The 16,597-nt window shown below is 42.8% G+C and overlaps 1 protein-coding gene across 12 annotated transcripts in view; it reads right to left on the bottom strand.

Moving 5' to 3' along the window:
- Nucleotides 1–16,597, bottom strand: part of LOC125774820 (uncharacterized) — an 82,550-nt gene that overhangs the window by 60,697 nt on the left and 5,256 nt on the right. For all 12 annotated transcript variants that reach the window (XM_049445072.1, XM_049445083.1, XM_049445071.1 and 9 more), the window contains 2 exons: nt 2,382–4,069; nt 2,213–2,306 (listed from right to left, as the gene is read on the bottom strand). In XM_049445072.1, the coding sequence (XP_049301029.1) occupies nt 2,213–2,306; nt 2,382–4,063 (1,776 nt within the window). In that variant the 5' untranslated portion in view covers nt 4,064–4,069. The remainder of the gene's footprint in view (nt 1–2,212; nt 2,307–2,381; nt 4,070–16,597) is intronic.

The raw sequence follows: 16,597 nt of genomic DNA, 5'->3' as shown, positions 1-16,597 counted from the left end.
TCTCGCATCATTTAACGCACGAGGAACTGTTTTTTCCTTCTCTTCTTCTTTCCCTTAAACTTGGCTTTGCTTCCCTTACCTCTTCTATCCTCGTTCTCCCTTCTTCTCCCATGTACACAAAGCATATTGGATTTCGACTCTCTTCTAATCACACACACTCGACAGGTTGACTTCATCTTCCTCCACTTCAAATCGACCATCGCCCGCTACGATCGTCGGAACAGCGGCCCGTATCGTGCCACCGAATCCAACCCAATCCGGATTGTTTGGCTGTAAAAACCGAACACAACAATGCAATAGGAAGCTTCTGCTTCGCGCAAAGTGCCGCTAATTGACGGTGCAAATTGACAACAACCCTTCGCCCTGGGGGGTTGTTGTTGGCTGGGAGGTGCACCAAACAAACAATGTACCAAACTCATCCTGCTAAGCCTCCGGTTTGGAAGCTGATCACGCGTAAAGTGGCTAAGCCGGTACGGTTGCGCTAATGAGTGAGCGCAACAGCGGATAAGCGGGTTCGAGAGATGTGAAAATTTACAACCTCCCCATACACACTATGGGTGGCAAAAAGTCAGGCAAAAATTTATCAATCTTCTATCATCCCCGAATCTGTACAGCATTTAGGTAACGTGAATCAACCGCTTGAGTTGGCGAAATTAGATTTACATCCAAAAATAATCATACTTTTTAATGTCCGACTCGAAACTGCAACGTCATCTGAACAATTCACCTGAATTTGAAAGAAACCGAGATATAGTAGACACCAAAAAAATCACTTTACAAAAAAGAAAATCTTCTCCCAATGCCGCTGTTAATGAGTTGTAAAAATAGCTTCTCGATCTTAAGTGTTTTTGTTTTGCCACTTTTTTTCTTCTTGTACAACGGAATAAAAACACTTTTGTGTAGGTTGGCGCAAACAAACCCACGGCTTCACTGTATTAGCAATAAAAACAAGTAAGACGAGTATTGATTTGACCCCAAAATAAACCATTTCGGAACTGTCCATTGACCGTAATGACTCATTAAATTTTCAATCTTGGATGGTTTTGGATGCAATTATTTATAGCCAAATGTTGTCCACAAAAAAAAAAGACAATGACTAATCAAGATGGATTCAAGGCTATTTTCTTGACATGCGGCTTTGCAGTAAACGGCTGGGCTCTCCAATAAGTCATCCTTTGCAATACAGCCACACACAAATGTGTAAATTGAAACACAAACAAACAAAATACTTTTTGCTATAAGCTCTGCCTGTGCTGTAGGTGTGGTACATTTGCTCAAATCTTCAGTTATTGTGCTTTAATCGGTACAACAAACCAAACAAATGTAGCACTAATCAACAAACTCACAAAGCAAATAACGTTTGCTTTCCGGGGTTTTCCAACTATACTCAACAACCTACAAAACTAACAAACAGCACAGTGTTATGAAATGGAGCACTGAGTAAACGACAGAATAATCAAATAAGCGTAAACTGAAATATACATAACATCATTAGGCAATCGATTAAATGAATGCATCATACAAAACCATCAAGTAAAAAGATTCAACTCATCTGTAGCACAAATCGAAGTCTATGAAACTTAGCTAACCCAAACATAGTGAATAAGAAGGTGCCATAGACTAGTCGAATTCCAATAGCTCAGTCACATCGTAGGACGATGCCGGCCGATAGACAGACTATAAAGTTCTGACAGTTTGTCTCTCCTTAAAGCTTTTACGGAGCATAAAAGTTTCTAACCAAACATGACACTTTTTTCCTGTAGTCTTCAATTCTTGTCTGAAATGCCTAAGGCATTATGGAGCACTCAGCGAAATGGCTTGAAGTTATTGATGCGTCTCTATTCATAATTGGCAGAAGACGGCATCCACGTGACGTGAGACTGTTCCAATTTCTTCTGCAGCTGGCCTATAGTGATGGGTAAATCTTCAATTTTCCTGGAATTCGAACTCCAGTACCGACTCCGGATTAAACAGGAGTAATTACTCCGGAGTTACTGGTAATTCGGAGTTATTGCTTCGGAGTATACTCTGACTTTTATACGTCGGAGTAGAAGTGGATTCATGAATCCGGAGTTCCTATCACTAGTCCCTTATAGCTTATGTATAGGATTCTTATGAAAAATATCTCAAAATGCTCAGATAAAATGATACAATGTTTGTCAAAACTTCCCCTTTTGAGGAATGTTCATGCGCGATATTGAAAGATACTCACGTTGAACTGTTGCCACTGATTGAGCAGATACTGGTGACATGCCTTGCATGCCTGTACCATTCCTTTCGGGTCTTTCGGACGTGACCGGGCCGGTCTGTGGAGTAAACAGGAAAACGAAAACTCATTATCGCCACGTCCGAAAAAAAAGGATTGTGCTCGACTCTCTTACCTAGCGTGCGTTTCGTCGAATATTGGAAAATAGGGCTTTTCCTGGTCCTTTACGTCCTTCGGTTTGACGGTGGCGATTTCCATCAAACTACCTCGTCTATGTTCATCACCGCACACATAGCACACCTCCGTCATTGAGTTCTTGTCCGGCATCGAGAGATCGAGAATGTCCGTGCCAGTGCTGCCGGTACTACCATTGCTATTGCTGCCACTTCCACGCAAACTATTCTCGTCAGCCAGTCCGAGCGGAAGCAAACCACCCACCGAAGATGTACTCACGCCGCCACCACCACCAACACTCCCGGTGGCCGAATTCCGCAGATCCAACGCTCCTTCTTCCTCCAGCCGAAGATGATGCAGCTGTTGTTGCTGTTGTTGCTGTTGCTGCTGCTGCTGGGTCGAATGTGAGGAGGTGGACGACGACGACAGTGGACCAGCCGTGCCGAGATGCTGATGATTTCTGTGGTGTGGCTCCGAACCCGCATTATTGTAGTTCACCATTTTGAGCTTGTGATGCGCAAAGGACGACATCTTCCGGCCATCGAAGCGCAAGTTCGCACCGGCAGGCGATGGTACCGGTGACGGATTATCGTGCGTACCCGGACGCGGTGTAGTTGACTTCTCGTTCCGGCTCGAGGGACGCGACGTTGGGCCCTGTTGCGATTGGACGGTGTTGGTGGCCGCGTTCGTTCCGGCTCCCACGCCTGCTTGCTGGCTTGCGAGATGATTTTCGAGGAAGCGCTTCGCGGGATGATACGGTGGTGCGGTGGTAGTGTTAGAACCACCTCCATCACCCTTCGAATGAGGTGATTCATTCCGCTGTGGTGGTGCCCCCCGAAGAGGACTTTCGTTGCGCGGTAGCGTAGGTAGAGGGTAGGGCACGGACGGTGCTCCTGATGCCTGTGACTGGGAGGAACGTGGACTTTCGGACACTAGACGACCACCCGCAGATTGGGGTGGTGCACCACCTCCGTATCCACCGGGTGGTGGTGGACCACCACCGAGATGGTCCGCGCTTAATCCCAGCACCTGTGCCGCATACTCGCCCTGGCTGTTCATCTCCGCACCGATGTAGTTTTTGTCATCCGTGCGCTTTAACCAGTACAACCGTTGGGAGAGTGGTTTGCCCTCCCGTTCATGATAATCCCACTGCTGGGCAAAGGTCGTGAAGCACAGGTAACAGGACCTGACTCCTACTTTGGCCGGTGTCCAGGCAGGTACGCCGGCGGGTGGTGTGTGTGACTCTAACAGTGGAAAGTGCGGTTCGTTCGGATTGTCCGGGTTCTGGCGTACCCGCAGGTAGTATTTGTCCTGTGCGCCTTGGGCACCGCACACGTAACAAATGTTGGCCGGATCGTCCATCGACACGACCGAGGGTGAACGGGAACCCACCGATGGGTGGTGCGGATGGTAGGCAGCAGCTGAGACCGGTGTACTGTGCTGTGACACTACCGGCAGCAGATGTGCTGGATGCGACGTTGCTGATTGCCCATGTTGCAGATGCTGCTGGTGCGGATGATACGGATGGGCGGAGGAGTTTGGAACCGGCTGGTGCTGTTGAGGCAGTTGCTGCTGATGCTGTTGCTGGTGGTGTTGATGGTGCGACGGTGGTGGCGGGGGCTCCGGTTGCGCTAGGGAGCCCCCACGTAATTCGTTTTTGATGTATGCCTTTGCTTTTTCCATACTAATCTGTAAAGATTGGGAGAAGAAACATAAACAGATGATATTAATACTAATGTTATACAAGGTTTGACGTATGCAAGGTTCTGAAGTACGAATGATGAAGTTGGTGCCATTTCTGGATTCTGTTCTACTTGAACTGGAATGAGTTGCGGAAAGATTTGCAATTATGGTTCCTACTTTCTGGATCTTGCAAGCGGAAATGTCGAGAAAACTTGGAGAATAGTACAACTTGGAAATGTTACAAAATCCTTGAAGAATTCCAGAGCTACCTCAACACGTTCCAGTTTAACTCAAATTTACCACTTTAACTCAAAAACTCTGTACAGGAGTTTCACGTTTATCTGGCAGAGATGAAGCCATTTCTGGTCTCTGGATGTAAATCTGGAACCCATTAGACTCTCTGAAGCTTGCCCAAAAGAAAGCTAATTTTATTCTAGAAATTCGTCTGACACGCTGAAACTTCTGAATAATTGAATATAACTGATGACTATATCATGGCTATTTCGGTAACTTCTTGGATAAATACAACACTGCTATCGAGCATTCTAAAACAGATTCTAAAACAGAACCTTGAAAAAACGATCATATTACGGCACCAATATGGCGAACACGAATGACATATATGATGAAATTCATATGCGAAAGAAACAAGCTCACAAAAAGCAGAAATGGAAATTCCACCATGACATGCATAATAGCATGATTCCGGAAGATGTCCGCAATTGTGTCCGATCTCCATTCTGTTCCTGTGTTTACCACCTTTCTGTTCTGCCTGCGAAATGGAGGACACACTCCCAACACCACACCAACCAATGGTCATGGGTCAGAGCGGAAAGGTTATCAAGAGGACAGACTACATTTGACCATGGGAGCTGATCCGTGCGGCATTCTTCACCGTATCATCTCATCAACGAGCTCAAAAGGTTTGACCCCAACAATGCTAAAGTACACCAACATACACACACTCGGCGTAGTTGTTGGCAAAAATGGAAGCCGCCCGAAAAAAGGTTATCAGCGTTCGACGCGCGCCATTGGCAGCGTTTTTAATCTACACCAGGAGGAAAAGCTTGAGAGCGCGCGGCTGCTGATGATCATTTCGCGTCTCAACCGCCTACTCGATTTAATCACAGACACACATTCGTCGAGTGACCTATGATCGGATTTTTCTTCGTCTTTCCACTGTGGCACATCAAACGATGTTCCACCACCGAAATAATTCTCGCTCACCTAGAATTACAGGGGTTTTCATACCATCGGAGAGGTGCGATTAGTAAACTATTCGGTCCAATTGCAAGTTCCATTCTTGATGAAAAGGATCATGTGAATGAAAACTACTTGTGCACACTCATCTCACGAAATATCGAAAAAGTGTAAACAAACATTCAACTCATCTCTATATGTAAAACCCTGTCGATCGCAGCCGCTACCGAAGAAAATGTGAGTAAATCACACACGAAAAAAATACCACGATGATTGACGCGGTATTCGATTTAAATGCTAGATCGGGACAGACTCTATCACACGTTTTTGCTGTCTCTTTCTATTTCGTGCTAAAAAAAACTCACTCTTCATCCATCCCTTTACACCCGCTTTCTCCTGATCCTCATACCAAAATGGGGAGGGGAATTCGTTGTGAATCCGTGCGAAACGCAAAGTTTATAACGAGATTCCGCGACGCGAACCAGAGCCACGCCGCGAACTTGTGTGCTAATGAACTGTGAGGTCATTCAGAGTCTGCGTGTGTTTGCTTGTTTGTTTGTTTTGCAACGTTTGCGTTTTGTCCCTGCTGTGTTGTGCTGTGTTTGGCTGCCGTTTTGGCCGTTTGTTTGTTTTTGTTGTGTCTTGTGGGGCGGGAGGACTTTTTTTCTGCGCCGCTTTCATGCCGAATACAAACGCACCCATGTCTTCCACACGGTACACAGGATGGTTATTATTATGGTGCTCAAGGACTCTTTAAAATATTACACAACAATTTGACCGATCGAAATGCTTAACGAGCAAATAACATTTGATTAGGTTTTTAGTTGAAAAATATACAATATTTATATACAAAAATTAACAAATAAAGAATCCGTTTTCTTTTTTGTTTCCTCCCTTCGAACAACATCTCTTTCAATAGAGTCGACGGAAAGTGAATGATAAAGGTGTGGAAAAACTCATCTTACCCCTGGCACAAGTCTGCATTGCTGTACAGCACAAACTACACTACTGTGCCAATAATGCAATGCCAAAAGATCGGTACAAGGTATGCGATATTTGTGTACTCGCGAGTAGATGAATGAAATTCAGATTGCACAGCTCACGGGCAAATGCAGACAGCCGCGCAGTAAATGTGAAATGAGGTGTAACGTGATGGGTTTACAACGAACGATGTAGTAGTTCCCCTACACCACCCTTAAATGCCTTCCTTCTAGTGAATGTTTAAATAAAGTCAAGCATCGAAGAGCGTCAGTCAGGGTAGAAATGAAAAAAGAAAAAAAACACATCGCTTGCTATTTAAATTCCGTCGAAACGATTATTCTATTTCATTTCAACCTAATGGCATCATCAACACGCAACTATACGATGTGCGAAATTATTTCCCTTTCTCCAGATGCAGTTACGTTATTGCTGCGTTACACTGTTGCGACTTTCTTATGTTTGCCACATGTGCTGAGGAAGGTTAGTTCAGGAAGTAGTTTTCATCCCTAAAAGTTGGGTTAAAATATTAACCAAACACATGTCAGTACAAAGACAAATTTACTCTGCTATAAGCTCTGAATTGATCTGCTAATAAAGGTCGTCATGCCATGTCGTCGTATTTTTTCAAGGAAAGTTTTAGATATATGGACAATAAATTTGCATGGAAACCCTGTATAAATGTTGGGCAGGAAAAATGCACCTCTTTTTTATTGGAAGAGTCTATTTAACCACCAATCACTAACATTGTCAACAATCAGCATCTCCCAGGAGCAATAGATCGTCCATAACAACATTGGTGTTTGAATACCGCACCAATTAACATGATGGAGCGAATTTCCATCTGCAAAGCGTTTGCCAAAAAGGGAATGAAATTGACCCATTTCTAAAGCGAACGGTGCATGGAGATAAGAAATGCGTCAAATACTACAATATTGTGCGAAAACGGTCGTGGTCAAAGTGCGAAGAAACAGCTCAAACGATGACCAAATCAGGACTAACGGTCGTGGAAGGAAGTTGTGCTTTGTATTTGGCGGAATTGAAAGAAACGGAAAGAAACTGAATTTCTTTTTCTTCAACCTAATATATTGACTAACATCTATGCACAACAGAGTTCATCTTTGCCGTCTTATGCCGTTGCTTAAGACGCAATAAAGCAACATTTCGGTACGGATGTAATATTAAACGAGACAACAACAAAACACACATTTCGCATGTTTGCATGATAACAGTTTGGTAAACAAACCTTTCCCAAGCGTTCGACCTTCCTAGAAAAAAAAAGATGAAATCAACTACGGAAATCACTTTCTTTCTCGTACCTCATCCATAGAAACCGTTCAATCTCAATTGGGATGTGGCGGTTATTATGGAGAGCAATTTTGTATTCCCCTTGGGGCAACGTATAAGATGTTGCTCAGCAACGATATCCTCGTGGACCTCAATCGTAGACCTTTATTTCATACGCACCTACGCACCGGATCCCTTGTGCCGATCATTTTGTAGTAACAAGTTCATAAAAACAAACATAAATAGCCTCTCCTCACGTTCTTCCCAAAACCCTACAAACGTTTAACCGCACATTTCGCATATTCTCCAATGTTTTACATGTTCGGATATATCTTCCAATATTAAAGCAATCGACAGTAAATGTGACTTGAGAGTTCCTTTTCAGACTATTTTCTTCGTTAATCTTTAATGGAATCTTTGAGAGATATTTGGCTTGAGGAGTTTTGACTAAGAATACAAAGATTTCATGTAAGCAAAGTAAAATATTTCCATAAAGGGAATTTAAATGCTTTCTAAAGGAAATGGAGGATGTATGTAGTAAATCTTCACATGCGACATATACATTGTTATTTTCTATTTTTTGGTATTACAAACTCAGGATGTTGTTGCTCTTTGTTTTATAGAACAGATCGGGTTATATTCAATATCTGCCGCATGTCTTTGATGTTATCGTACAGTTTAATATTTACTAAACTGACAAACAACGACAAAATAACATAGATTTAAGAAAAGCATATCGTCTGACCTCATAATATTTTTTCCTTATGTTTTAAGCTCCACAAGGAATGGTTTTAGCTCTTATACGAGTCTGGACAACATGTTTTAGCCTCAGGCAAAACACGAACCAATTTTAAAACTACATCCAACTAGCACATGGGAATGGAAGTAAGAGATTGATCACCATTTCCATTTAAATGTACACCATGAAATGATAAGTATTTGTAAATAACTTAAAAATATTTAAATCAACTTTTAAATTTAATAACTTGAAAATAGATATCGTATAGAAGGAGTATTCATATTTGTTTTAGGCAATATTTTTATTTCTTTAAAATTGATTCTTGTTACTCTACAGTCTATTATGCCGAGTGATCAATACAGTACATTGCTATAGATCATAATGATAAATAACCATAATTTATTTCTCGTTTTAATATCAAAATATTAAATCATTTGATCATATTAATATCAAAATCATATGAAATGTAACAAATTATTTGCATACTTCAAATTTGAGTAACCTTTGTATTACTTTAAATTATAATTTTTGGCGAAAAGTCTTAACCATAACATTTGTACATTGTTGTCGAATGTGGAGATGCAGTCTCGTCTAAATAGAGCCTTACATTTAACTGAATGAAAATATTGCGAATCAAGGGAAACTTTCGTGCTTTATCACTTTCGTTTTTCCGCTCGAAGCCACTTTTTGCTTTACAAACACAAAGGACACATACACACCTTCTGCCAGTAGTCGCCAAAATGTCTGTGCCATTGCTTTGAGTTTTACATTCCCTCACACTGGCTGTGTACTTCGCATATTTTATGACGACGACGCAGGGCCAATTCCCTAGTGTGTGGAGAGCCCTGTGCGTTGTTGTATGAAAGCAACGCATGAAATGGTTCATCACACACTTAGCCTTCCCATTTCAGCAACCCAACAGCAAAGAAGAAGCAAAAAATGCATAATTGGATGAGTAAACGAGTTACACAATGTCAGATACAACGCAACGATCTCTAGAAGTCCCCATTTTTTGTTCAACTCGGTGGTTCTGCTCCATCGTTTTGGGTGACTTTCCACGTCAATACACCACCCACCTACCACACCCTGTCAAACGCGTTTTCTATGTCACCCTGTGTTCGTTTTCCTTCGAGTTCCTTTTGCATACGACAGAATAACAACCGACGGACACTTGGGCAATATAAATTGAGTTACGGGAAAAGTTTGCTTGTTTTACACAAAAAACCATCACCAGCCAACAAGAAGTGAAAAGTCGAAGCATTGAAATCCACCCACCCGTCTAGGGGGGAAGCGTACACAATTCGCATGCTACGGAAGAATATCAAACAATGTAATATGGAAATGGTTACGCTTTTCCCGGGTTGTGGTAATGCTATTCTCTTCTTCGAGCTCTTCTTTTTCGCAGTTACCATTCGCCGCATTCATGCAAACCCGAAGCTAGCGGGAAAACTAACCACAGTCACACAATGGAACGAAAGGCTTCTCCAGTTCGTTGGAAATGGCTTTAAACCGTATTTATGTTGTTTTTGGATTTACAACAAACTGGAATTGTTTGACTTCTGGAATGTTGGCGCCGGGTCTCGTCTACTTCAAACGAACTCTGCCAATTAGGACGCTTTAGGATTCGTCAGAGTTCCATCATTTAGTATTTTAAAAGTATATAAAAAAGAAAGTAAACAGTTTTTTTTATTCTAAACGAGGATAAAGCAGAAATTCTGAGATATATTTCCTGAGTTTCCCTGTAAGTGTATTAAAGTGTAAGTAAATTAAAAATGAATTTTAATCGAGCTCAAGTTCATGAGTTCTGACATAAATCTCGGGTTTCTTTTGTACTTGTTAAACATTTCACGTCACGTTATTTTTGTTTCTTATGCACTCAGCATGAATTCTGCAGAGAATTCGTTAACCAAGGCAATGCTATCCAAAGCCTAAAAAATGATACTTAAACTTAAACCTGACATAACTGTAGTTTTTTTTTGCAAACTCTTTAATAATTTCCCCTTTCCCTTTGCAAGTTCTAGAAAGCAAAAAACACACACAAATGCACTAACATAAATGTCTATTATTCATTACATAAAAAAGCTGACTCAAACGAAAAGCAACCCGTCAGTTCGAAAGTATGGGAGCTGCTGGGTCAAAGGAACTGGCCCGAACCTAAACGGGTTGGAAACCGTAACCGTGCGTGGAGTACAAGGAACAAATGTGTAGAATTTCAACAGTTCTTTGCAAAGCAAAAAAAATGTCCAACTCGAATAAGCAAGAAATTGAAGAAGCTTAAAGAAAAAAAAGTCCCCCCCCCACAATCGACGTCGTCAACATATACACTGCCACATACACACAGAATTGCGTTACGAAATGCAAAACGAAGAAGCGAAAAGCGATTAGCGTAAAAGCGCAAGCACCACACGCAGCAAAACATGATAAGCGTACAAGCATGCACGTACATACAGCCCCCCCCCCTCCTTCTGCTTGGGGAAACGAGGTGGTGACATGAAACAAGTAGAAAAAAAATCGGGATAAGGGTAGTTGGGGAGGGCGAGGGGGTGTACATAAATTGGAAGCGTGGAAACGATTTTAACCCGGCATGACCATCGGGTCCCCCGGACTCACCCTCTTTCACCCCAATCATTGTGAAGGGTAGCACCCCGAAGGGACACCCCACGATCAAACGAGGCGACGACGAGCAGCGGGGTCGTTGCCGTACGAACGAGATGGACAATAATAAACATTGCTATCGCTTTCGCTCACCCCAACACCGCACCTTGTGGGGGGAGGCGAGGCTCACCCCGAATGCGCATGAAGAATGATCGAGTTGTTCTTTTGCAACGGGGGGAACACATTTTTGCGAACCTTTGCTTGAAACTCCTTTTTTTCCCAAGCATAAATCGCACCTCCACCACGAGTTGCAAGTGAGAGAGAGAGAGAGAGTGAGAGAGAGAACACACAAACAAGACAAAAAAAACCCTAAGGAAAAGCTCACTGACCCTCGCGTGTGCTCGGGAAAGGGTTACCCAATAAACCGCGAACAGAAATATCGAGAGAAGTGGATATGGGATCCACAGCCTCGTCTCTAACGCATAGGACTCTAGCCGAACCAAGATGTTTCAACCCTTGCAGCAACTGCACCAAGAAGCGTCCGCGTATTCATTTTCATCACCCGGCACTCAACGTGAGCCGTGGCACCGGGAGTGTGTATGTGCACACCTTCAAAAAGATCTCTAATAGAAGAGGAAACACCTTAGGAAGGGAGAGCTGTGGGAGCTGATGGAGTAGCAGCAGCAGTAGCAGGCAGTTGTAATCGAATTGGTTCCGCTCTGTGGTCATCCCGATTTAGCTCCACTTTATCCAACCATGTGTGTGTGTGTGTGTGTGTGTGTGTGTGTGTGTGTGTGTGTGTGTGTGTGTGTGTGTGTGTGTTTGTGTGCCAATGCGAACTAAAAGTTAAATTTATTCCCTTTTCTCTCCCCACGAGAAGGGGGCCAACGTTTGGCGCGGGTCAATTTGTGAACCGGGATGAGAAACATCACTCATCTCGAGCGGGATCAGCGATACGATGGCGCTCCAGCGAACAGCGAGCGACTGCTGCCCCGGGTTCGGGGTAGAATAAAACGAAAGAAATTGTTTGCAAATTTATTGGAACACATTTGCGAAATGGTGAACATAAAATTGCGTAGCAAAGCGGCTCATGCGAAGGGCAAATTGGTGGGAAATGATGCAAAATGATTTGTTGCATACGTGCCACATACACAGGTTTATGCTACCTTGGCATGGTAATGGTAATCACTTTTGAGTGAATGTAAAAAAAAATTCACGGACGTAGATTGAAACACTTCGCACTCAAATCAAATTAATGACTAATGCGTCAAACGATTAAACGATCATATTAGCATGTGAAGTGTTGCATTTTTGATGGATTGATTGATCGATTCTGTAAAATACGGACTTGGTCCCAGCCTAGAAAGATGAAACCCACCGTCAACGAACATGCTGGAAACACTACAAAATGGTTTCCCACACCATGATCGATACATTTCCGAAAACTCACCCGCGAAAAGCAAACACACTTCACGGAGATACACAATGCCGCCGATTCTTCTAACACACACACACACCTCTCTCCACGTGTTTTCTTTTCCCCGTCACCCTTCTGGCACGGCCGTGGGACATGTTCACTCATCAATATTTACCTGTCCTCAATTCGTTTATATTTGCGCAGCGGCCAGTCACGCATACAGTTTCGAGAGTTACACAACGACTACGACCAAAAAGAAGAAGCATTTTACTGGGGCAGTTTCGAAGGGTACAGCCGTGTACGTAGTGGGGTGAAAGGGGTGGAAAGGGGGCAAGAATAAAACCACATATCGATTGGAAACCAATATTTAATAACAAATCGAATAGGCGATCCAAAGAAATGTTGGCTCGTGAAAAGCATCTTTGGTGCCGTGACCAGGATACACTTTTCTATGAGCTTTTTGGACGTGTGAAGATCAAAACATTGCTAGTTTTTTTTACACAGCGTGACAATTCAAATATTAGATTGTTTCCCACAAAGATGTTTCCTCAAAGATTCGAGCAGAACCAAGCGAATTCTTCAAGATGATAAAAGTTCAATATTTGCAAGATTTTTTTTATCAGATATCGTCTTAAAATTTAAGCTGTTTTACTAAGGATCTCACAGATCCCAAGGCCAGAAAGGGCATGCCCAAGACCTCTTTAACTCATTCAACACAAACACATTTACAATTCATTTAGCTAATGCTGCAGTCTTCTACATCGAACAGAAAAACTGATAGTGATATTGATATACAAATCTCAAAAACTTGGGATCTATTATTTCGAGTTCACAAAATATCGTTTCAAAAGCAGCGTGGCAAAACTCCAAATAAAAAAAAATATCAACGAAAAAAAAGCCTTCCAATTCCAGCTCACTTCACGATCGAATTCGCGCTTAACGCTCTGTGATCATTTATTCTCTTCCGCGATCACGGCGATCATACGGTGGCTGCATTGACGTCCGCGCCGCACCATAGTTTAGCGTTCGAGCCTAGGGATCTTCTCTTTCGCTTCATCTTCTAACGATGTGCTTCATCGCATGGAGCCAATCATCTTTACCACTTGGGATAGTAAAACATGATGTCGATCTCAACAGCATCGCACGAATAGCATCGTAAAGCATCGAACCGTTGATGCCCTTTTTAAGGTTCTCTGTTCGTTGTCTCGCTTTCTCTCATTCTCCTCTTTTCTAGTTATATCTTACCACCATAAAGGGTCAATTACAGGGACTTAAAAAACGAGCCTCTTCATAACTCTTTGGCTCCCTTTTTAGAGTTAGTTTCGTTGAAGGGACTGTGATGTCAATTTTCTATCCACCCTCCAACCCTTCTTCAGCATTACGAAACTGAAACCTTTTCAACGTTGTACAGTGGATTCAAAGCTCTGAGCATGGGCAAAATTTATTTCCCAAAAAAGCTAACACGTTTCGTTTTCGCTGCTCTGAAGCAGTATTAGAATCTTCATCTTCAATGTTTCATCCCGCGGACTAATGATCTTCGCGTCCATTACCATCAAGTCTCACTCCAGTTCACGCCAAAAGCGGAATGAAACGAATGAAAGAACGGAGATCGATTTCAGTCCGATCATGACTCTACCGACCACAGCGAAGGAAGGGGTTGATGAAGATGAATAATCGGCGCTTAGCTGATACCGCCGCATTTGTGTGTGCCTTAAGGAAATTTACTTCACTTCATATCCTCCTTTTTCTAGCAATCATCTCACGTTACCTTCTGCGGGCAGCAGTTGCTCTGGCAAACGGTATCGTAAATGATGGAAACGGCAACACAAAACGCCACTTGGCGCGGAGCAGGCAGAATCTGTTTATTAATAAGCATTAAATACCGCTGCGTTTCTTCGCCACCGTGGAAAGACGATGCTGCTGAGAACAATAGCGCAGACAAACGGACGGTGTGCGATGCCGGTGAAGAGATGCACATACACAGCAAAGCGGAAAACCCCAACCCTTCTTCCGCCTTCCGCAACATCCCTTTCTCTTTATTGCATTATTCAACGGCATTCATCTCGTACATGGGTGTGTACGTCTGTGACAATCAGCGAATCGGAAGGCAAGACAGCGCGCAATATAATGAAGCCAGGTATTTCGCTCCAGCACCACCTCAACGGATAATCTCGCCCACTCCACCCACTCGTACACGATGCATCACTTACTATTGCCACCCAGCAGCTCCTCTGACGGAGTGTTCCCCGGGTTCCCTCAATAAATCAACCACAGACGTCATAAAGCGCCAACCCGAGGGCTGTATCGAACGTTGGCCCCGGTGGTTGTGCGCCCATTTTCTTCGCCAGCACTCATCGGGAAAAGTAACTTTTCTACGTAGCAATTTATGAGGATTGCAATTGTAACGCGGGGGTGATAGGGTCGTGTCAAAGAATGAATGAAGATGCAAGAGACTAGAAGAAACCGATTCTAAGCGAAGCGAAAACATTCTTATATTAGTGTGTGTGGCCACCCACACACTTGTACAGTCGGTGGATATGTTGCCCTTTGCCACAGCATCTTCATCTTTTAGAGCGCAAAGACGCTGACGGTGGGCTTTGTTACCTACGCTACGATTCTTCATTAAAAAGAAAGGGATCTGCATGTAGGGCTCTAAGTATACAACGAAGTGGCAGCATTTTCTGAGGATTTTACAGCGAAAATGTTTTGAGCAAATGTTAGCCAGTACAAATGATTACATGGAGACAATTCGTAGCTATCGCAACAAGCTACTGAAAATTGAGGACATTATTGACTTTTTATTAAAATACAAATACATTACAATAATGAATGTAAGCCATTTGAAGGGACGAATCAGTAAGTCTGGAGGTATGAAAAGTCAATTTTGTTCTAAAACATGATTCTCAAGTTCCGAATTCTCGGCGATCCTTTCTAACTCCACATGGAACAGAAGTCCGATTATTCCGGCTCCTCGACATAAACTTGGAGCGAATGCATAAGGTCCTCCTCATTGAGCTAATCTTCTGCACCTGGTAGAGTCATCACCTTAATAATAGGCCGTACCTTAATAACAGGACGAACTAAAAGGTTATATCTAAAGGTATTCAAAGTTCGAAGATATTCATTTGATGAACATTTTGAGAGTCCAAGGACGAACCTCTGGGAGAAAATGTTATTCTGAAGATGACGAATTGCTCACCGAATGATCAAACATTAGTCTCAACCTGTTTATGGTGCTCTAAAGTTGATCTACCACAATGTGAAGAACCGGATTATTGACTAAGTACTCTAACAAATGCATAACATCATCCAAAAATACCCCTGAAGGCACGTCCCTTCCATCACAAACTCTCATATTACTTCCACAGTATCATAGCAACAATACCAGCCAAAAAAGCCTGCAAACCCGTTGTTTAAAATCATCAACTTACTTTAAACATACTCCAGAATGTAAGGGCCATAATGTGTGTTTTAGCATCTCCCCCCATCATTCACTTATCAAAGCAAAAAGCTTGATTTTCATCGCTGACGTTGATGAGGTGTGTAAGCCTGCACTTTTCGATATTGATTATTACTTCGCCAGCTTTCCATCTACAATTCTTACCGCTAAAACGTCCTATTGTAACTAGGAATGGTGCTAAAGTAAAAGAAATCTCCTTTTCCAACGCATAAAGGACAAAGTGTTGACGCATTTGTTAACGCTTTTCGATGTGCGTGAAAGGATGAGAGACTGTTGATTTTGAATTTCAAATAAAGTCTTCGTGGATGCTCTCGTAGATAGCAATTTCATGTAAACCATACACGTGAGCGTAGTTAGGCGGAAGACATCTTGAATTAATGTTCTTCTTTGAATGGTAAATGTCTGTTCAACTATTTTGAATGATTCATTTCCATTTTCCTACTTATCGATCAGCATAAAACAGGCAAAACACACACACACGCCTATCTGTGTATCCACATTCCGAATAGCTCATGTTGCGTCTAAAAGCAATTTGCCACGTGGTTGTAGATTTTGCCAAGGAAAGGATACGCTTCTGCAGTGTCCATGTCAGTGAGTTTAGACACCGCACGAGCTTCTGCATGTGTGTTCGATGTGGCTGAGTGATGCACGTGCCCGGTTCAATTATTGATAACGTCGAAATAATCACGCTAATACCGACGTTATCTGTTCGTCTACGATTTTAGGGAATGGTGTAGAATGCGAGGAAGTTCGCTAACTACAGCGATTGTACGGATGTAGTGTTTCAAATGAGGTATAGTGGAGTGCCGATTATCCGGGCATGTTGGGACTCAACGGTGGCCGGATAATCGCACAACA

The sequence above is a fragment of the Anopheles funestus genome, chromosome 2RL, assembly GCF_943734845.2.
Source record: "Anopheles funestus chromosome 2RL, idAnoFuneDA-416_04, whole genome shotgun sequence".
NCBI classification, from domain to species: Eukaryota; Metazoa; Arthropoda; class Insecta; order Diptera; family Culicidae; genus Anopheles; species Anopheles funestus.
The sequence above is the reverse complement of the archived record's forward strand: the minus strand, read 5'-3'. Positions and strand labels throughout refer to the sequence as shown.